The 23,743-nt window shown below is 42.2% G+C and overlaps 1 protein-coding gene across 2 annotated transcripts in view; it reads right to left on the bottom strand.

The window, feature by feature from the left end:
- CLIP4 (CAP-Gly domain containing linker protein family member 4) overlaps positions 1 to 23,743 on the bottom strand; it is a 53,070-nt gene that overhangs the window by 12,331 nt on the left and 16,996 nt on the right. For both annotated transcript variants that reach the window (XM_074949140.1, XM_074949141.1), the window contains exons 7-10: positions 17,570 to 17,688; positions 8,741 to 8,977; positions 4,259 to 4,394; positions 3,301 to 3,438 (exon numbers count right to left, since the gene is read on the bottom strand). In XM_074949140.1, the coding sequence (XP_074805241.1) occupies positions 3,301 to 3,438; positions 4,259 to 4,394; positions 8,741 to 8,977; positions 17,570 to 17,688 (630 nt within the window). The remainder of the gene's footprint in view (positions 1 to 3,300; positions 3,439 to 4,258; positions 4,395 to 8,740; positions 8,978 to 17,569; positions 17,689 to 23,743) is intronic.

Raw genomic sequence — 23,743 nt, 5'->3', positions numbered from 1 at the left:
CTCTCTCCCGTCCCTCTCTTCACCAATCTGTGAAATGGGGCCAAGGTCTGCCCAGGATGCTTATTTAGTACTTGTAAAATGCGTTGGATTCTTCAAATATAAGTACTACAAAACCACAGTATTTTTATATAAAACTTCTAGTTGTAAAATAATTTACCAATCATGTTAAACCACTGACACTTAAAAAACGCTCCAAAGCAATCAAGCGATATTATAAACAAATTGCTTGCCAAATGTTTATATTGAAGCAATCTGAGTTAATACAAGTGAACAAAAAAATCCTTTAAAATCACAAACATCTGATTTCCTTAAACACACTCAAAACCAAACTTTTTTGCTTTTACTATTGGAATAAGAGTACCAACTGTTAAATCTATAATTTCTATGTATGCACGTATTTATACAAATCTGAGTTTCAACCTCATAACTTTTCTTTTCAAGCCTATGAAAACGGATTGAATATGCCAATATTAATCTAATTAAAGAGCCTATTACACTACATAGCAACAATGTAATAACATATGTATGAACTAATATTGCTGCTTAAATACATGCTTCATGGACAAGCTATTTTGTATTCATAAGTGGTTGTCTGCCACTAGGCTAGGCAAAGAGAACAGAACCTTCTGAACAATTTTGCTGGTACTAGTGATGAGGGCAAAGTGGACTTTTTATTTAATTATATTTATTGGCTTAGCCCAGATGATATATTATTTTGGTACTTATTTATTACTGTATTCTATTTTAAGGTGTTTTATATTTCAGCGTTAAGAGTCAGACACGTGAGAACATTGTTCATGGCTGGAGATACGTTTTAGAACAGAAAATCCTTGATGATCACAATAAGTACCAGGACTAATGTGACCATTACTGATGAAATCTAATGGACTACTTAAAGAGCAAATATTTTTATCACAAATATAAATATCAAAAAGTACAAATAAAAAAAAGCATTAAAATATCTATATACAATATTAAAGGTAAGGTTTGACAGAACTCTGCAGTCTATCTACAATGTTTATAGAAGATGTACTAATTATTTTGCACGGCCTATAATGCAAATAATTTATTGGTGGTTAAGGCAATGAAGAAATTTACTCCAGTAATGTAAGTAAATGTTTCAGAAGAAAGCTCTGTATTTGCAACTTTATCCTCCCACCCTACCAAGTGACTTCACCAGGCACATTAAGATAAATGGGCCCTTTGGCATAAGAATATCTTACAATGGCAGCTCACTACATACTGCTTACACATGTAAGCCCTAGTGGGTGCACCAGGTGTAACTTACTCTGATTTTGTCTTAAAGCAAATGTCAAATTTTTGGATTTATATAGACAGCTAGGCACAGCTGTGTCAAAAAACAAGTTCATCGCAAACTGTTGTCACGAATGCATCGCCTCAGAGGAAAACAATCCTTTTCCATTTTAGTCAAGGTCTTTTGAAAATAAATCATAGCTCAATCTTAACAAACAACTGTCTTATGGCTCACAATACTATGAGTGGACCAAACAGCCAAAGTGAAGACTGTTTTATAGAAAGAGATAGCAAAACTGTAAAGTGGGTGGCCTAAGCTAACAAATGTAATTATTTTACTGAAGTGTAGCATTTTATGCAAGGTATCAGTTTTTCCACATCATGTTAAACTGCCTGGATGTTAAGTTAATTGTCTAAGTTGATATGATTAGGACAAACCATTTCAAAAAAAGATGAGCTCCGTGGACCATATCCTTTTTCAGATCAAGTCGTAACCATGCAACTTATACTATACAAATGCCCCATTTCTAGCAAAGGTCAGACAGAGAACTTCAAACTTTCTGAAGTATGTCAGTGTGTAGAAAATTCTGGCTGTTCAATTATTTTTAATAGTCACAGAGCAGCAAGTCTACCACATGGACATGACAGCAAGAGTCAAATGACTTTTGCAGGTCATCCCAAATCACTGCCAAAAAAATTTATTCGACCATCCCATCATGTTGTCTGTATATTTTACAGTTAAAAAAGGAATGTTTTAGAGGATTTTAATAATTTTGTAGGAATATATTTATACCCTTCCACCTGTAAAGTCATGCTGCTTTACTATTAAGGGTCCAACTGGGCAGGACTGAGAGAGAGAGGAAATTATAGAACAATCCATTTAATAGCATTATTTTTACATCATTTAATCAAGATCAGGGCCCATTTGTATATGCTAGGCACTGTACAAACACATAAGAAAGTCCCTGCCCCAAGAGCTTAGAAGCTAAATTGACAAGAAAGGCAAAGGGTGGAGGAAAAGGAATATTATCTTGACTTTACAGATGGGGACCTGAATCACAGAGAGAGTAAGTTATTTGCCTAAACTAAGGTCACACAGGAAGTCTGTGGCAGAGCCAGAAATTAAACCCAGATCTCCTAAGCCCCCACCCATGGACTTAAACACAAGAATCTCTCTCCCCTCCAGATGTGTTCTTCGTTTCTCAGGTGAACGAATTCATTGCCTTGGCACATAATGTAGTTATTAAAATAGCTTCTAATTATGTTTGCCAGAAGGGTTTTTATTGAAGAAATTGGTGTTAATACTTTTTACAATATTTTAATACTTATATACAGCTGCATATACACTAGCATATAAATGTGTTTTCCTCAACAGTTTGACAGCCTGCTGATCAAGTCAAATAAAATCCACATAATTAAAGCAAAGCGATTTTAGACATTTACAGAGATCATCTCCAATCAGAAACAGCTTTAAAAGCTTCAGAGCGTGTGCTATGGTAAGCCTTTCCCAAACAGTACGTCAATATGTAATGTTAGATCCCCTTAGTATATTATACCACCAAAGTGACCATTAACTGAGAACAGAACCTTTAGTCACTTTACAGCTTCCCCTGGCTCAGCCCTAGAAAAAGACATAGCAATTGTCTTACCAGAACTGGGCAACGGTGTAACTAGTCCCATATCTTACCTTCCAGCAATCAATGTTACATAATGCTGCAGGGGACTGTAAAAAGGCGTAACACACCAGTGCTATAGTACAATGACATACCAAATGGTAGAACATTAATTTTTACTGTGATTGAGCCATAGGGCCTGATCCTGAGCAATAAGCACCTGCAGTTTAAACTACTTCAATGCGAGTGACAGATGCTCAACACCTCTCAGCACCAACAACTTCAGTTAATGAGAAGGCGTAATTAATAAATGTCATACTACTTTCTTATCCCAAGAGGATGAATTAACTACAAGCTAGGATTTTAACATAAAGAAACGCAAAATTATTGTCTGATTTTTGGAGATACTAGCTTTATAAAAAAAATTATTTACCAGTATTCACTTTTGAAGTTATATGTGTTACATCGATTTTCTTGGACTTGACCAAAGTAGATCGTGTGGAAGGACTTCTGACAAAATTCTTCTTGTGATCTGAAGCCTTACTTATTTTAGAAAGAGGTGCAAAGATACCTAGAGAATTAAAAAAAAAAAAAAAAAAGACATGCATCTCTTTCTGTATGCAGCATGTAAACCAAGAGAAGCAGAAGTGCAAAAAAAAATCTAGCTATTCTCTTTTAGATTACTCTGTTTAACATAGTATCTCAGTGCCTCAATCATTAATGGATTGCTATACTCACACCTGGTGAGGTAGGGAAGTACTATTCCTATTTTATAGATGGGAAAATCACTTGCTCTATCCTGCGCCTCAGTGCTCTGCCCAGCATCACACAGAATGCTTGTGGCTGAGCTGGAAACTGAGACAGATCATCCCTCAGCACAAGCTCCTGCATCATCCCACAGGTGGCAATGAAATGCCAAGCAAATTTACAACACACACACACCTCAATTTGACAAACAAAGAAAAGAGACTACATCACACTCCTTTGAGGGTTATGCTGGAGAGAAATTTTAAGAAGGGCATATCTGCATGAATGCTCAAACAAATCTCTTTCAAAGTGGAAGGCCAGGTAAGCTATGAGAGAAAATGTCAAATAGAAACGAAACAATTACAATATGGCTGTGAGAAAAGCAAATAACCAATGAAGATGGCAAAACTGGAAAGATACTACATTGCAGTTTCAAGGAAGTAATCAGAAGTGACTTCTTTTGCAACACTTAGAACTGATAAAGTTAGGAGCAATTAAAGGAATTTACAGAATAGAAAAATCTGGGACAAATAATTTGTATTTATCGACCCAAAGATTCCTCATCTAATCAAACCAATGTTTTTCTTTTTTTTTTAATTAAGGTTTCAAAGTATCTCTAAAACATCTAGAAAATAAAGTTATACCACATCTTGGTGCACACTTGAAGTACTGGACTTTTCCAACACTTCCGTCATTCTTTCCTTCTGGTTCATCCAGTTCTACACCAGCCCATTGCCCGCTGGCAAATTCTGTTGTGCCACAAAACCTTAATGTACCAACCTAAAGAAAAGCATTAACACAGAATGACTTTGTGAATAATAAATAAATACCATGCCCATTAGATACTATGTAAGATAGTAAGTCATCTCCAGATCTATTATCACTATACACACTGACTGATTTAGTTGGGGATTGGTCCTGCTTTGAGCAGGGGGTTGGACTAGATGACCTCCTGAGGTCCCTTCCAATCCTGATATTCTATGATTGCCACTTTCACATTCCTCTGCGTTCCTTGATGGCAGAGATCCTTTTCCTTCAAGAATGCCAGCCAGTAAGTGTTGTAATATATAAGAGACAGGACTAAGTCACCTCAGATTGAACAAAAGCAGTATTTATTGGCAGTTATCACAACAGAAATGAGTCACAGACAACATGTACCATTAGACAATGACGTCACTTCAGCAAAATACTGCAGTGCACGTCTTAGTAAGCAGGGTTCATTCATTTTGATTTCAAAGGGTAACTCACCTGCTTAAAGTTAGGCACACGCTTAAGTATCCTGAAGAATACAGGCCTCTACCGGATGAGGGAGGGAGATTATAAAATAAAACAAAACACCACATTCAGACTACCCCTAAAATTTAAAGATAAGCTGCAAATGAATTTATTTTCAAAGAGTCCATGACCTTTATTCCTTCTTGCTGATGAAAAAAAAAAAAAAGCCTAAAAAATTGTTTTGGTTTTGGTTTTGAATCTAGATCCTCCTTTTTTAAAAAAAGGATCAGGAGCATTGAGACCGTCTTCTTAGATTTTGCCAGTGGACTTCTGGTCTCAGCAGATGTGTATTACAAGCTCACAAACCTTAATTTAAGGGGCAGGGTGCTGAATCATTAACAAAGATGTCTTTTCTCCCAACAGTTTTAGATGGTGGATTTAAATCAGTTTTAAAACTTACGGTTTTTTAATTAGTCTTACTAAAAATAAAAAAATCTCCCTCTTTCAATTACTCAGCTTTCAATCTTTTGTGTTGCTAGTTTATCACTATAATTTCAAGGGCAGATAAGGCGTTGGGGTGGAGGGGAAGGGAGTGTTAACATTAGAAATTCAGCAAACAGAAGCCTCCCCACGCCCCCTTTTAAAAAATGTATTTAAACAGAACTGTTCAGACTAACCTTCTTTATATATCAGAAAGCAGCAAGAAAGGGGGAGAGCCTCCTTCCTCTCTCCCCTCGTTTTACCTGTCCCCTTTAAGTTTGACTATTATAGGATTACTTAATCCAGAGGTCCCCAAACTGTGGGGCATGCTCCCCTAGAGGGATGTGGAGGAACGCTTGGGGGGGCGTGACCGAGGCCCAGGCCCACCCTCACGGGGAGGCGGGGAGAGAGCGACACACAGCAGCTGCCCCCCCTCCACCCCTGCCCCCAGCTGTGGCCCCAGCCTCAGTCCCCTTACTCTTGTCCATGTTCCCCGCTCCCGGCCCCGGCTGCAAGCCTGACAGGGGCAAATGGGGGGTGTCATAAATATAAAGGGAAGGGTAAACCCCTTTAAAATCCCTCCTGGCCAGAGGAAAAATCCTCTCACCTGTAAAGGGTAAGAAGCTAAAGGTAACCTCGCTGGCACCTGACCAAAATGACCAATGAGGAGACAAGATACTTTCAAAAGCTGGGAGGAGGGAGAGAAACAAGGGGTCTGTGTCTGTCTGTATGCTGCTTTTGCCAGGGACAGAACAGGAATGGAGTCTTAGAACTTTTAGTAAGTAATCTAGCTAGGTATGTGTTAGATTATGATTTCTTTAAATGGCTGAGAAAAGAACTGTGCTGAATAAAATGCCTATTCCTGTCTGTGTGTCTTTTTTGTAACTTAAGGTTTTGCCTAGAGGGATTCTCTGTGTTTTGAATCCAATTACCCTGTAAGGTATCTACCATCCTGATTTTACAGAGGTGATTCCTTTACTTCTATTTAAAAGTCTTCTTGTAAGAAAACTGAATGTTTTTTCATTGTTCTAAGATCCAAGGGTTTGGGTCTGTGGTCACCTATGCAAATTGGTGAGGATTTTTACCAAACCTTCCCCAGGAAGTGGGGTGCAAGGGTTGGGAGGATTTTGGGGGGAAAGACGTGTCCAAACTATGTTTCCCAGTAAACCCAGTTAAAGTTTGGTGGTGGCAGTGGAAATTCCAAGGGCAAAGGGTAAAATTAATTTGTACCTTGGGGAAGTTTTAACCTAAGCTGGTAAAAGTAAGCTTAGGAGGTTTTCATGCAGGTCCCCACATCTGTACCCTAGAGTTCAGAGTGGGGAAGGAACCTTGACAGGGGGTGTGAGGTAAAAAGTTTGGGGACCACTGACAATCTATATCCACAAACTCTGGCCTCTGACAGCCTATTGGAGGTGCAGCACTTTAGTCGCATCTTTTCAGACTAAAGGGCTCCAAGTCTAGAAAACTCCATCCATATAGACAGTGAAAGTGTTACAGTTTACAGAATCATAGAATATCAGGGTTGGAAGGGACCTCAGGAGGTCATCTAGTCCAACCCCCTGCTCAAAGCAGGACCAATCCCCATCTAAATCATCCCTGACAGGGCTTTGTCAAGCCTGACCTTAAAAACTTCTAAGGAAGGAGATTCCACCAGCTCCCTAGGTAACGCATTCCAGTGTATCACCACCCTCCTAGTGAAAAAGTTTTTCCTAATATCCAACCTACACCTCCCCCACTGCAACTTGAGACCATTACTCCTTGTTCTGTCATCTCCTACCACTGAGAACAGTCTAGAGCCATCCTCTTTGGAACCCCCTTTCAGATAGTTGAAAGCAGCTGTCAAATCCCCCCTCATTCTTCTCTTCCGCAGACTAAACAATCCCAGTTCCCTCAGCCTCTCCTCATAAGTCATGTGTTCCAGTCCCCTAATCATTTTTGTTGCCCTCCGCTGGACGTTTTCCAATTTTTCCACATCCTTCTTCTAGTGTGGGGCCCAAAACTGGACACAGTACTCCAGATGAGGCCTCACCAGTGTCGAATAGAGGGGAACGATCACGTCCCTCGATCTGCTGGCAATGCCCGTACTTATACATCCCAAAATGCCACTGGCCTTCTTGGCAACAACAGCACACCGTTGACTCATATCCAGCTTCTCGTGCACTGTAACCCCAAGGTCCTTTTCTGCAGAAGATGTTCAGTGCTCTGGTGCAATGTCAAAATAAAAACTAGCATTCTATGTATGTAACTGAAATAAGTACAAACTTCTTTCTTCTTGTTCTGAAGCTTTTACTGACTTGCAGCTCGAGTACTTTTGATGGCTGTTATTTCCTTCTTCGCTTTCATTGTGTAATAGTTTCTGGCTAAACAACTTTCATATGTTAATTCTCTTGTCAGAACAAGCAGTTTCTTGTATATATTTCAGTTACCATGCCTTTTGTATAGCTAATGATTGTGTCACCTTTCCTGACCCAATTTCAGTAACATGTCAAATGCAAATTCAAAATGGAAGCTGCTTCATACATTGCGAGGGAAAGTTTTTGAATTGAAAAGAACAAATTATAAATCTAAAGTTAATATAAGAAAAATCAAATATGCAAGTACTGTTGTCACAGGTGCATGAAAACCCAAATGCTGAATTCTGCTCTTATAAATAGATGTTTCTGCAAACTTTGCATGTGTGCTTATGGCAATCTTTAAAAACATCCTATAGCTTTTAAATCATTTCTAAGTCCTTGCTACCTACAAGAAGAGGAAAAAGTATATGACTTCATATATACCAATATAGCTACCAGTAGAACAACAAGTTTCCAAACTTATCTAGTTTAAAGCAATTAAAATTTGAGCTGCAGTTATTTAACTAAAGTACTATTCATTGCTCCTTAGGTTATATTCCTACCTCTATAACACGGCAGTGTTTCATCAAAGGAGATGTTAGCTGCATTGCACCAATGAAATTAAATACCTAACGTGCTAAGCAGAATTAAATGTACCTTTTACCAGTTTCTGGAAATGGAAACTAGATTAATTCTAAGGAATATAAATTCCTGTCACAAGATCAGGATGGTATTTGTGAGCCCTGGCAGCATTTTGGATCCATACCCCATAAAGACTAAGACCCACCTATTTATTATGATGGACTGTTAAGGAAGGGTTTGCAGGTTAAAAAAAAAAAAAGATTTTGCCTGCCAAAACCTGCTTTTCACAACAGTGAAAAAGTTTCACTACTACATAAGTTTTCAGCTTCTCATGAGGGGATTTTCCTTTCCACCTGTTTTCCAGCAATGGAAATATTTTCGCATCTCTACTGTCATCCACATCTCATACCTTCCAGAAGTTATTTTATATTTACAAATAAGAAATCAGTTTCAAACATACTACAAATGCCCCATTCACAGGAGATTACTTGTGCAGTTTCAAATTTGCTCACGTACCTTTTGTCCTGCAATAACAACACGATCTCCTAGTTTCAAGCCAAGTGACATAAGCATGGCCTTGCCAGTGACATGATCATAGTTTGGAAGCATGGCCTTTGAGATGTCACATGACAGAGGCACTGCATCCAACAGCATCTGCTTGATTTCTTTTGCACTTGCTGCAGCATCTGCCATCTCCAATGGCATATCTACCGGATCAGGAACCACGTCTGCTGGAATCTGTCCTTTGTCATTCTATATAAACAAGGTAGAATAATTAAAAGACTTAACATAAAGACAGGCCAAAACTTGGCTGTGCAGAAGTAGAGTCCACGTATAAGATTTAAAATCCCCTTGCTACCATTTTTGTTGTTGTTGTTAGTAACCAGCAGCCAAAATTTTCAAACATGCATATATAAAAATATTAAACAGGCATTTGACTGAGACAAAATACAGCATTTTAAAGTGCATGTTATGAAGGTCTAAGAAAATAGACTGCAATGATATTCTGAAAGTTTCCACACCATCACTGGCACACAAACTAAGGATTCTCCAAGTAGCCTTAATACAATTGATATTTGCTCGTTAAAAAAGTAGTATATCGTATACAGTCCCTGGAACTAGTTGACCAAAAGCAGCCCACTAAAAAGCTACTAGCTGGCAATGGCTTTCTATCATTACCAACTTGCACCAAATCTGATATGGTGAGCCAAACTATGTCTATTGTCTATGCTACAATTGTCTATGCTACAATTTTTGACAAGGTTTTTAACTAGGTTGTGATATGCTTGGCTCGAACATGGCTTGTGTCTCCTCACAACATCGGATGCCTAGTATTTGGTTAGTAACTAAGAAGCTAACAAGGCTTCATTCTCAGTGGTTAAGTTGCCACATAGTTGTAGCCCAGTTTACTGGTCCTCCTGTCTCTCAGTTATGTGCTAGTGCATCCCACAGTACACTGTCCACGTGCTGCATGCATGCATCCTGGAAACTTTATTTCAAAGCAATATGAAAAGGCTACCTAGATTTTCCTAGAAGGTAGGATACAAAGACTGTTTGGTAGCTACAGCAGACACAAACAAGGTTGCCATGGCTGTATGTGAAAACAGCTGCCCCATGGACAATTTAGCTATACTTCTTGTAATCCAGGTCAGATTATTATTTAGCATTTATATTATGATAGCATCTAAAGGATACCAGGTTGAGATCCAGGTTGAGACTCACTGTAAAAAACATGATAAATGACAGTCCCTGCCCCAAAGTGCAAATGAGAGCATCATGAACTGGCTTCAAATACATGGCAGTACTTTAGTATTGACAGGCCTTAGAAGACAGACGTTCTATGCATGGAAAAACATTGATGCTCTTAGTCTAGTTCCAAATGGACAATGAAATCTAAGGGCATGGCTACACTTGCAGCTGTAGAGCGCTTTGAGTTAAACCAGCCTTCGGAGAGCGCAGTAGGGAAAGCGCTGCAGTCTGTCCACACTGACAGCTACAAGCGCACGGGCGTGGCCACATTCGCAGCACTTGCAGCAGCATTGGGAGCAGTGCATTATGGGCAGCTATCCCACAGAGCACCTCTTCCCATTCTGGCGCTGCGGCTTGTGGGAAGGGGGTGAGGGGTGCGGGGCATTCTGGATCCTGCCCCAACGCCCCGTGATGCATCACTTCGCATCCCAACAATCCCTGTGTTTCCGTCCACATTTGGCGCCATCTTTCAAAGGTTTCTGTGCGGTGCACTCTGTCTTCCTTTTCGGTCAGCGGGAATGGAGCCCGAACAGCTGAGGAGGATGCTGACGAGTTTTGCCAGCATGTCACGTTTGGCAGTCGAGTTATTCCTTATGATCCAAAGTGACAGTGAGGAGTCGGACGAGGATATTGAGTCGTGTAACGCATATGACACAAAATTGCTTGTCTCATTCACGGACATGCTCTCCACTGTGGAACGCTGCTTTTGGGCTCGGGAAACAAGCACCGAGTGGTGGGATCACATCGTCGTGCAAGTCTGGGATGACGAGCAGTGGCTGCAGAACTTTCGGATGAGAAAAGCCACTTTCATGGGACTGTGTGATGAGCTCGCCCCCACCCTGCGGTGCAAGGACACGAGATTGAGAGCTGCCCTGACGGTGGAGAAGCGGGTGGCTATTGCAATCTGGAAGCTGGCAACTCCAGACAGCTACCAATTGGTCACTAACCATTTTGGAGTGGGAAAGTCAACCGCTGGAATTGTGTTGATGCAAGTTTGCAGGGCCATTAATCTCATCCTGCTCAGAAGAACCGTGACTCCGGGTAACGTGCATGACCTTGTGGCTGGCTTTCAACAAATGGGTTTCCCTAACTGCGCAGGGGCGATAGATGGGACGCATGTTCCTATTCTGGCACCAGACCACCTAGCCTCCGAGTAGGTTAATTGGAAGGGGTATTTCTCCATGGTTCTCCAGGAGCTTGTGGATCACCCTGGGCGTTTCACTGACATTAACGCAGGCTGGCCCGGAAAGGTGCATGACACACACATCTTTCGGAACACTGGACTGTTCAGGAAGCTGCAAGCCAGGACTTTTTTCCCAGACCAGAGGATCACCCTAGGGGAAGTCGAAATGCCTATTGTGATTCCTTGGAGACCCCTCTTACCCTTTAATGCCATGGCTCATGAAACCCTACACAGGGAGCCTGGTCAGCAGCCAGGAAAGGTTCAACTACAGGATCAGCCAGTGCCGAATGACTGTCGAGCATGCTTTTGGCCGTGTGAAGGGCCACTGGCGCTCTCTTTATGGAAAGCTGGACTTGGCCAAAGCCAGCATCCCCGCAGTTATATCCACGTGCTGTACCTTCCAAAATATTTGTGAAGGGAAGGGTGAAAGCTTCACTCAGGCATGGGCCTCGGAGGTTCAACACCTGGAGGCTGAATTTGCACAGCCAGAGAGCAGGGGTATTAGAGGGGCCCAGCATGGTGCTGCAAGGATTAGGGATGCCTTGAGGGAGCAATTTGAGGCTGAAAGCCACCAGTAATGTCTGTTGCTCTGCACAGGAGTTAAGTGCAGTGGCTGTGTTTGGTACACTGAATTGTAGTGCTTGTTGCTTTCCTGGGCTAAGGTATATTTTGCTTTATGCACTAATAAGGTATGTTTTCAAAGTGAAAAACTCCATTTATTGAAAAGAAAATTCATTTCTTGAAATAAAAACAAAGTAACACAGCAATACCACAATGGCAAGGGGGTAGGGTGGGGACTGGTTCACCCACAGACTTGAATATGTCCTGATTTCATACTCTGGAATCCTGTCTGGAGTGCCGTGCACTGAGTGCTGCACTTCAGGATGGCTATAAGGCATGTTGCGGGGGGTTGAGTGCAGTGGATAAGGGTCGTAGTTTTCATGGGTGGATGGTGAAGCTAGGGGTGTAGGAGGCAGCTGGGAGCAGTAAGAACCCAGATGTGGGGCAAAGTGGGTTGGAGGGGACATGGGGGCACAAGGGAAAGAGTTTTGGAACAAGGGCTGCAGGGGGCGGCGAGCGTAGCTGTGCTCTGCCTGCATGGCGACGAGCGCCTGGATAGAGTCCGCTCGGCGCTCCATTATGCTGATCAGCCAATCCGTGCTTTGCTGCCAGAGCACCGCGTTTTGCTGCTGGCAATCCTCATTCTTCTGGCAGATCCTCCTTTCACTCTCCCTCCACTTCTGTGCCTTTCGATTCTCTTCCACAGACTGCTGCATCACTTCCTGCAGCATGTCTTCTTTGCTTTTATGGGGCCTCTTCCTGAGTGCTCTCAGTCTGTCAGCCAGTGATAACACCAGCGGCTGAGATCTCAAGGTTGCACCTATCCAGGCCAAATGCAACACTTAACAGAGGAAGCATTGTACACACCAGACAGAGCAATGATTCCCCCACACTTACGGAGGGCAATCACAGTCCATACAAAACCATACTTTGCCTGTCCCAAAGCGAGCGCACAGTGGCACAATAGCCTGACTGGGACAAGAACCACGCTGGCTCTCCCAATAAACCTGTGCAGGTGCATTGCCCACATTCTGAGACTTTTGAAGAGATCACCGATGCCGATTACCGTGATGTGATAGACCACATCAATGCGCTATTCCACATCTAGGCATGCATGCATCCCAAAACCTCCTCGCCCAAAGAGCTTCCTTCCCGGAAAAAAAAGCCGCTTACCAGGAACCTCCTCTGGTGTTTGTCCTTCCCCAAGCACCGGCCGCCGTGACTGGCTGCCTTCCTCCTGGCTCGAGAAGAGCTCCTGGCTGCATGCATCTAGGGATTCCGGGGTCTCTCCCCCCACCTCAGCACCCTTACTAGCATTTCCCTCCTCCTCCTCCTCCCCCCTTGCTGTGCTGGGCTCGGAAGTGTCCATGGTGGTTGTTGGAGTGGAGGTGGGGTCGCCCCCAAGTATCGCGTCCAGCTCTTTGTAGAAACGGCAGGTCGTGGGGGCAGCACCGGAGCAGCCGTTTGCCTCGTGGGCTTTGCGGTAGGCATTCCGCAGCTCCTTCACTTTAACCCTGCACTGCACGACATCCCGGTCATGGCCCCTTTCCATCATGGCCCTTGGTAGGTGCCCAAAGATATCATAATTCCTATGGCTGGAGCACAGCTGGGACTGCACAGCTTCCTCCCCCGAAACACTGATGAGGTCCAGCACCTCACCATTGCTCCACACTGTGGATCGCCTGATGAGTGGAGGCATGGTTGCCTGGAAGGATGCGATGAGAGCACTCCACGCCTGGCTGAGAAAACAGGAAGGGGATTTTCAAAATTCCCAGGAAATTTAAAGGGCAGGTCTGACGGTTGGTCACCTGAGGACAGGGCAGCAGAGTTCAAAAGTGATGACCAGAGTGGCTAGAACAGGCATTGTGGGATACTTCCGGAGGCCAATCAGAGCGCATTAGGTGTCCACACTGGCGCCATTGCGCTCCAACAAGAGCGCAACAAACGTTATTCCTCTTGGGGAGGTGGAGTACCAGGAGCGCTCTACGTGCCTTGCCAGCGTGGACGGGCAGGAAGGTAGAGAGCTCTTGGCAGCTTTATTGCGCTATAACGCGCAAGTATAGCCAAGGCTTAAGTATACACACTTATCAACTGATGGGGTATGAAGATTGACCCACAATGCAATTCTTAAGATGAGCAAATCAAAGAGCTTATGGAATTATTTTAAAATAATACAGCAGCTCTTTGATTTTCTCTTTTTAGTAACGTGGTCCAGGCACACCCATAATTTGCCACAGACCTATTGTTTTTAGCAGAACAGCTGTAGAAGGAAAACACGCAAGAGCTTGTGGTAGATCATTAACTATGATAGGTGTGGCCAAAATCTCTCCTTTTTTCCAGGGATCACGAGTTGAGGAGGTACCCATTAAACTGTTTTAAAGCCATACAATTGGATGTATAAAGGCAAACAAGGCACTATTCTTAATGTACACATTGATAAATATAACCAAAATCCCACACTAATATTTCCATAACTCTAAATCTTTTCTTTCTTAGGAGCCTCTGTAGCAGAAGCCACCCTGGTTTCCTTCAGGACAAACTCAGAGTTACTAATCTGCAATATGGGAGATTCAGGTTCAGCAGCCACCACAAGACTCTTTCCCCATATACAAGCGGCATTCAGATCTGTCAGAGAGACTGTGTTTGGGCTCATGTGATTAGGGCAAGACGATTAATACACAGCATTTGTGATGATCTTAGGTTGCATTCCTGTGTTTTGAACAGAGGTACAGCTGTGTGATAATGGCTACTTTAGGGGACAAAGGAGCACTAAACAATAAAAAGACAGGCATACATACAGTAATGGGAAAATCTGAGGAATGTGACTAAACTGACCTTTAGACAGAACTGGATCTTGACAGAAATCTAAGGTTGGATACATAACAGATCACAGCTGCCCAAAAAGGAAAATCTTCCAAAATTAATTACCAATGATTTTCAGGCAGTACCACTCAATATAATACATTTTCAACTGACCAAAACCCAGGACTGGTTATTACTTTTGTGTGTGTGTGTGGCTATTTTTCTTAAGTGTAACGAGACAAGGTAGGTCTGCTGGTGAGAGAGACAAACTTTTGAGCTTACACAGAGCTCTTCTTCAGGTCTGGTAAATGTATTCAGTGGGTATGTCTATGCTGCAATTACAAACCGATGGCTGGCCCGTGTCAGTTGACTCAGGCTCATGGGGCGCAGGCTAAGGGGCTGTTCAATTACGGTGTAGTGTAGACATTGGGGCTCACAGTTACCCAAGCCCTGCAAGCCAAGTCAGGTGATACAGGCCAGCCATGGGTTTTTAATTGCTGTGTAGGCATATGCAGAGTGTCACCTTGTATTTAGCTGTGAAAGAGATTATTTAGCATAAGTAGTTATACACATCTCACAAATTTCAGAGTAGCAGCCGTGTTAGTCTGCATCCTCAAAAAGAACAGGAGTACTTGTGGCACCTTTTTCCATCCCACCATCAACCTCAGCCTGGACCAGTCCACACAAGCAGTCCATTTCCTGGACACTACTGTGCTAATACATGATGGTCACATAAACACCACCCTACACCGGAAACCTACTGACCCCTATACTTACCTACATGCCTCCAGCTTTCATCCAGATCACACCACACGATCCATTGTCTACAGCCAAACTCTAAGATACAACCACATTTGTTCCAACCCCTCAGACAGAGACAAACACCTACAAGATCTCTATCAAGCATTCTTAAAACTGCAATACCCACCTGATGAAGTGAAAAAACAGACTGACAGAGCCAGAAGAGTACCCAGAAGTCACCTACTACAGGACAGGCCCAACAAAGAAAATAACAGAACACCACTAGCCATCACCTTCAGCCCCCAACTAAAACCTCTTCAGCGCATCATCAAAGATCTACAACCCATCCTGAAAGATGATCCCTCACTCTCACAGATCTTGGGAGACAGACTAGTCCTCACTTACAGACAGCCCCGCAACCTCAAGCAAATACTCTCCAACAACCACACAACAAAAACACTAACCCAGGAACCTATCCTTGCAACAAAGCCCGATGCCAACTCTGTCCACATATCTATTCAAGTGACACCATCATAGTACCTAATCACATCAGCCACGCCATCAGGGGCTCGTTCACCTTCACATCTACCAATGTGATATATGTCATCATGTGCCAGCAATGCCTCTCTGCCATGTACATTGGCCAAACCGGACAGTCTCTACGCAAAAGAATAAATGGACACAAATCTGACATCAGGAATCATAACATTCAAAAACCAGTAGGAGAACACTTCAACCTCTCTGGTCACTCAGTAAAAGACTTAAAGGTGGCAATTTTGTAACAGAAAAGCTTCAAAAACAGACTCCAATGAGAAACTGCTGAACTGAAATTAATTTGCAAACTAGATACCATTAACTTGGGCTTGAATAGAGACTGGGAGTGGCTGGGTCATTACACAAACTGAATCTATTTCCCCATGTTAAGTATCCTCACACATTCTTGTCAACTATCTGAAATGGGCCAACTTGATTATCACTACAAAAGTTTTTTTTCTCCTGCTGATAATAGCTCATCTTAATTAATTAGCCTCTTAGAGATGGTATGGCAACTTCCACCTTTTCATGTTCTCTGTATGTATATATATCTTCTTACTATATATGTTCCATTCTGTGCATCTGATGAAGTGGGCTGTAGCCCACGAAAGCTTATGCTCAAATAAATTTGTTAGTCTCTAAGGTGCCACAAGTACTCCTGTTCTTTTTACATCTTACAAAGAACCTTTCAAGGGACCATTCAAGGTGAAGTGACCAGCTAACACCTCTCAAATCATAGTGGGAAAGGAAGAAAAAAAAAAGCTGGGAGGAGAGGAGGTCGTTATAGATTGTTATAAAAAGCCATGAATTCAATGTATGTGTTTAGTTCATGATTTTTAGTATCTAGCAAAATTACAAATGTAAACTCCCAGACTCATCCTTTGAAGGTGTTATGCAGGTTTCCAATGAGGACAGAGAATTCAGATCCCCCCCCCCCCCCGTTTCCTCCCTATGACTGGAGAGGTGTTAACTGGACACTTCACCTTGAATGGTCCCTTGAAATATGTGTTAACTACTTATGCTAAACAATCTGTTCAGCCTTGTATTCAGAGTGTCACAGCTAAATACACTTCCCAGACCTGAAGGAGAGCTCTGCGTAAGCTTGTCTCTCTCACCAACCACCTTGTCTTTCTTACATTCTGGGACCAACATGGCTACAACACCACTGCATACAAGTTTTCTTAAATGACAGTCAAATTAATCACCACACTCTCGAATGAACTCACACAGGAAAATCATAAAAGACAAAAAATCCCTAACACCTATGGACCACTTTTCACAAGCGATCACTGCATATCTGATCTTTCAGCACTATAACCTTGAAGAAAACTTGTCCAAATTTGCACCTTCAAAAGGCAAGCCAGGAAACTTAAATTCGTAACGCTGCTAGGCACTAAAACCAAGGACATGGCTCATTACAACAACCTAACACACACCAGCCTGCTAACCTTCAATGGCCCACATCAAACCCCTTTTGCATAAACAATCTAACCCTTATTGCCCACTTTATTTCAAGGGACCTCCTAATGTTACCCATTATGCTTAACTGTGTCCCAATTTGTATTTAGCACAGAAATGTTGATTTCTTTCCCCAGACATGAAGAACTCTGGGTAGTTTGAAAGCTTGAACCTTTCACCAACAGAAGTTGGTCCAATAAAAGATACCCTACCTACTTTGTCTCTCATATCCTGAGACCAACCTGGCCACAGCAACATTAAACAGTCAAAATAATTACTTTTCATCCTTTTGGTTCATCTGAAATCTTACACCTTACCCTAAAGGCAGGATTCGCTCCATGTTCCAGTAAACACTTCACTGCTGCAGTACACAAGTTAAACGCAGCAATATGCAAAGCTGTTCCAAAATCGAAGTCACTGCAGGTGGCATCCACATCTGCAATTAAACATCACGAGTGAGAATGGAAGAGGTGTTACTTGAAACATTTCAACATATAAATAAGCACTATTTTCTGTAACCCAGATGCTGATGAATGGTGATTTTATGTAGCACCCCTCCTTAACCACACACACACACACACACACACACACTCTTTACAAACTACCGTCTTCTAACTTAGTTAACTCCTGTCATTGCATAACACTAACTGCTAATAGCTAAATAGCAGAAAGCACATAAGACTGAGCATTCTGGGTAAGTAAAAAAATGCTTGTACATTTATATTTCTATTCATTGTTTAAACAGGTAGAAACTGGGAAAAAGCTGTATTTTCCAGCCAACTGTGTTCTTTTTTATTGGACAAACACTGATTGCACCCCCACTTCCCTTATTTACTTCATAAAAAGCAAATGAATTAGTGATAGTAAAGGGTCTTAGATTGACAGATTACAGAATGAAATGTTATAATCCAATCAAGAACAGGTACAGTATAATACAAATTTCCTCAGATTACCCCAATGTGCCTCAACCTCCTTTTGGAGCAATTACTTTTAGCTAATAGAAAAGAGTTCAGTCTCAATATCCAATCTATCTTTGGCATCAACACTGAGGCTAACAAAATGGGTGCCAGTTCAGGATGTGGACATTTGTCCACAACTCCAATTCATTTCACATATGGTACCAAGCAACCTTCATATGACTTTCAGATATTACTAATCTAGTTCAAATTTGAATCAGTAGCCATGAAAATGGACACAGAACCTTTCAACTCTGAGCTATCTAACTTCAAAAAGGTTGTGTACATGGCACACCAAAGCACACCAGTGCTCTAATGTGTTGCAGTCTAACTGTCCCATGTAGACCCTGCTGACATACTTTAAAAGGTATCTATTTTGCATTAACATAGTCCTGTTTGAAATGGGACTACACCAATGTGAACTAGGTACCTTTATATATAAGCTTGAAATTATCAGTGAAATTATCAATAAAATATCTAAGATAATCCATCTATAAGACCAGGCAAATTTGCATGTCTAGTTAGGCTATCAACCAGACATTTCCATGTCCATATATGGCCTGATTTTCAGAGGTGCTGAATACCGATATCACCAACTAAAGTCAATGAGAGCTACAGGTGTTCAGCACCTCTGAAAATCCAGTCTTTTTTTTTTTTTTTAAATGAAAGCTTTCAAATATATCTAGCAGACCACCATCATGTCCTCGAAACTTACTCTCACACTTTGAGGTTATTAGCATTAACCCTTTATTGCATTTTACACTGACTAAGAATTATAATATTCAAAAACCAGTCAGAGAACACTTCAATCTCTTTGGTCACTCGATTACAGACCTAAAAGTGGCAATTCTTCAACAAAAAAATTTCAAAAACAGACTCCAACGAGAGACTGCTGAATTGGAATTAATTTGCAAACTGGATGCAATTAACTTAGGCTTGAATAAAGACTGGGAGTGGATGTGTCGTTACACAAAATAAAACTATTTTTCCATGTTTATCCCCCACCCCCCTACTGTTCCTCACACGTTCTTGTCAACTGCTGGAAATGGCCCACCTTGATTACCACTACAAAAGGTTCCTCTGACCCCCGCCCCGCTCTTCTGCTGGTAATAGCTCGCCTTACCTGATCACTCTTGTTCTATCAACTTCATGAAAATCTCGTACAGATACAGACAGACATAATCTTCCTTTCCAAATGCAAACAGATGGACATCATACCAAAAGGACTGAAGGTAAAAAATCCATTACAATCTACATACCACGCAGACTATGCTGACAACTTGTGCCACACACTCTCAAAGAAACTGTGGAACCACCTGATCAACATCCTCTACAGCAAACAGGGAAAGATTAAGACTGAGCTCTCAAAACTGGACACTCTCATAAAAAAACAACCTTCCACACAACTTCCTCGTGGCTGGACTTTACAAAAACTAGACAAGCCATTTACAACACGCACTTTGCTTCTCTACAAAAGAAAAAGGACACTAAACTATCTAAACTACTACATGCCACAAGGGGTCACAACAGTAGGTCCCTTAACCCACCCAGCAAGATTGTTAATCTATCCAACTATACTCTTAGCCCAGCAGAAGAATCTGTCCTATCTCGGGGCCTCTCTTTCTGCCCCTCCACCCCCACGAACATGGTACAGTTCTGTGGTGACCTAGAATCCTATTTTCGACATCTCTGACTCAAGGAATATTTCCAACACACCTCTGAACAACATACTAACTCACAGAGACCTTCCTACCAACACTACAAAAAGAAGGATTCTGGGTGGACTCCTCCTGAAGGTCGACACAACAGACTGGACTTCTACATAGAGTGCTTCCGCCAACGTGCACGGGCTGAAATTGTGGAAAAGCAGGATCACTTGCCCCATAACCTCAGCCGTGCAGAACACAATGCCATCCACAGCCTCAGAAACAACTCTGACATCATAATCAAAAAGGCTGACAAAGGATGTGCTGTCGTCATCATGAATAGGTCAGAATATGAACAAGAAGCTGCTAGGCAGTTCTCCAGCACCACTTTCTACAAGCCATTACCCTCTAATCCCACTGAGGGTTTCCAAAAGAAACTACACCATCTGCTCAAGAAACTCCCTGAAAAAGCAGAAGAACAAATCCGCACAGACACACCCCTAGAAACCCGACCAGCGGTTTTCTATCTGCTACCCAAGATCCATAAACCTGGAAATCCTGGACGCCCCATCATCTCAGGCATTGGCACCTTCACAGCAGAATTGTCTGGCTATGTAGACTCCCTCCTCTGGCCCTACGTTACCAGCACTCCCAGCTATCTTCGAGACACCACTGACTTCCTGAGGAAACTACAATCCATTGGTGATCTTCCTGAAAACACCATCCTGGCCACTATGGATGCAGAAGCCCTCTACACCAACATTCCACACAAAGATGGACTACAAGCCATCAGGAACAGTATCCCCAGTAATGTCATGGCAAACGTGGTGGCTGAACTTTGTGACTTTGTCCTCACCCATAACTATTACACATTTGGGGACAATGTATACCTTCAAGTCAGCGGCACTGCTATGGGTACCCGCATGGCCCCACAGTATGCCAACGTTTTTATGGCTGACTTAGAACAACGCTTCCTCAGCTCTCGTCCCCTAATGCCCCTACTCTACTTGCGCTATATTGATGACATCTTCATCATCTGGACCCATGGAAAAGAAGCCCTTGAGGAATTCCACCAGGATTTCAACAATTTCCATCCCACCATCAACCTCAGCCTGGACCAGTCCACACAAGAGATCCACTTCCTGGACACTACGGTGCTAGTAAGCAATGGTCACACAAACACCACCCTATACTGGAAACCTACTGACTACTATCCTTACCTACATGCCTCCAGCTTTCATCCAGACCACACCACACGACTCATTGTCTACAGCCAAGCTCTACAATACAACCGCATTTGCTCCAACCCCTCAGACAGAGACAAACACCTACAAGATCTCTATCAAGCATTCTTACAACTACAATACCCACCTGCTGAAGTGAAGAAACAGATTGACAGAGCCAGAAGAGTACCCAGAAGTTACCTACTACAGGACAGGCCCAACAAAGAAAATAACAGAACGCCACTAGCCATCACCTTCAGCCCCCAACTAAAACCTCTCCAACGCATCATCAAGGATCTACAACCTATTCTGAAGGACGATCCCTCACTCTCACAGATCTTGGGAGACAAACCAGTCCTTGTTTACAGACAGCCCCCCAACCTGAAGCAAATACTCACCAGCAACCACACACCACACAACAAAAACACTAACCCAGGAACCTATCCTTGCAACAAAGCCCGTTGCCAACTGTGTCCACATATCTATTCAGGGGACACCATCATAGGGCCTAATCGCATCAGCCACACGATCAGAGGCTAGTTCACCTGCACATCTACCAATGTGATATATGCCATCATGTGCCAGCAATGCCCCTCTGCCATGTACATTGGCCAAACCGGACAGTCTCTACGTAAAAGAATAAATGGACACAAATCAGACGTCAAGAATAGTAACATTCAAAAACCAGTCGGAGAATACTTCAGCCTCCCTGGTCACTCAAGTACAGACCTAAAAGTCGCAATTCTTCAACAAAAAAATTTCAAAAACAGACTCCAAAGAGAGACTGATGAATTGGAATTAATTTGCAAACTGGATACAATGAACTTAGGCTTGAATAGAGACTGGGAATGGATGGGTCATTACACAAAGTAAAACTATTCCCCACCCCCACCCCCATTCCTCAGACGTTCTTGTCAACTTCTGGAAATGGCCCACCTTGATTATCAGTACAAAAGTTTTTCCCACCCCCTCCTCCCCGCTCTCCTGCTGGTAATAGCTCACCTTACCTGATCACTCTTGTTACACCATTGTTTCATGTTCTCTATGTATATAAAATCTCCCCATTGTATTTTCCACTACATGCATCCAATAATGTGAGCTGTAGCTCACGAAAGCTTATGCTCAAGTAAATGTGTTAGTCTCTAAGGTGCCACAAGTACTCCTTTTCTTTTTAAGGATACAGACTAACTTCTGCTACTCTGAAACCTGTCACAACATATATGAAAACAAAAGTACATAGACAAAACCTGAAGGCATGTTTAAACACATTTCCAGCTTAACTGGGTGCCCTGTATCATTACTTGGGAACTATCTGAAGGGAAAGAAATATGTAGCAATACAGTTTGTTGTGAATGATGTATATGGGATTATATACCAGAAGCATGACACACAAAAACATTATTTCATTCCCAAGGAATGAAACAGTTCTCATATCTTAATATGTTTGTCAATTTGAGGATAAACCAGTTCTCTATATAGGTTCACTCTAAAATTCTTAGAATTGAGAATGTTATATGGAGGCATGCAGGGCATTTTACTGCCGCAGTAAATCAAGCTCATGTGGTAACTGGCTCTTCTTTGGAAGAGTGTCTCTAAATTCATGCCATACTCATTACACCTTTTGCTTGAAAGGTTACATATATCTTGTGACTTTTTTTTCCAGAACAGGTAAAGTAGGGACCCCTCCAAGGTACACTTGGGTCCCTCCATACAGCTCACGGCAAACCAAAAAAAAATATGTTTTGTTTGTACATGCACACTTGTTTCTCTGCAAGATCTGAAATGAAAGAGCAACCACATTCTTATGGAACAGTCTGCCCAATTAAGTCTTGTTCCCAAAATGTTAAGAGTATCTCTTACACTAATCCAAACCTCCACACATTAAGTCAACTAATATAAACTGTGTCAGACAGGTTGTTTTATAAACATCTTAGGGCAATCACATTATTCTTAGGTTGTGGGTGTTACGCATGTGGGAGCTGATGAGGTGCAAGTCATTTATTTGTTTATATGTTTTCTTTATTTGGACAAAACCCTGCCCTTCCTTGGAACCGCTGTGCAGGAGAACTGAACAAGTATGAGGCCAGGTGTTTGGCACAAGAGCCATTCTGATGCTGCAGGTCATGAAGAGACAGAGGGAGGGTGGCTGTTGCAACATGATGTTGACTGCTCTTCTGAACATGAGCAATAGTGGTTTGTCTCGTTGCTGGCTACAGTTTGTGGCCCTTACACTCTCAGGAGATATGGCGCATTAGAAGGGAGACTTCTGGCTAGTGTTCGAGCACTGCGGAAAGATCCAGGCTTTCCTCAAGCAGCAACAGGGATTCAGCGAGAAAGGAGCTCCCTACAACAACAGAAGTCAGGATTTTGCCTTTTAATTGCACCCCTAGATATGAGTGCCTGCCCACCCTCCATTTGTTTTTGAGAAATGCTAAAGCAGTCACTAGCACCTACGCTTATGGATTAATACTCTGACAATTCCTTATACAAGATCTGGTAAACAAACCCTGTGTGTCTACATGACGTTTTAAGACATGAAATGGGGTACTGAGTTGTTAATATTTATAAAAGGATACTTTTTCAGTGTTTAAAATGAAGTCTTTTTAATTACAGCTAGTTAAAAAGAGGCATCTGACAATTCTACAAGACAGCACAACCAGAAGGAT

The sequence above is a fragment of the Natator depressus genome, chromosome 3 (assembly GCF_965152275.1).
Source record: "Natator depressus isolate rNatDep1 chromosome 3, rNatDep2.hap1, whole genome shotgun sequence".
Lineage (NCBI taxonomy): Eukaryota > Metazoa > Chordata > Testudines > Cheloniidae > Natator > Natator depressus.
Note: the sequence above shows the minus strand (reverse complement) of the source record. Positions and strands in the feature narration are given on the sequence as shown.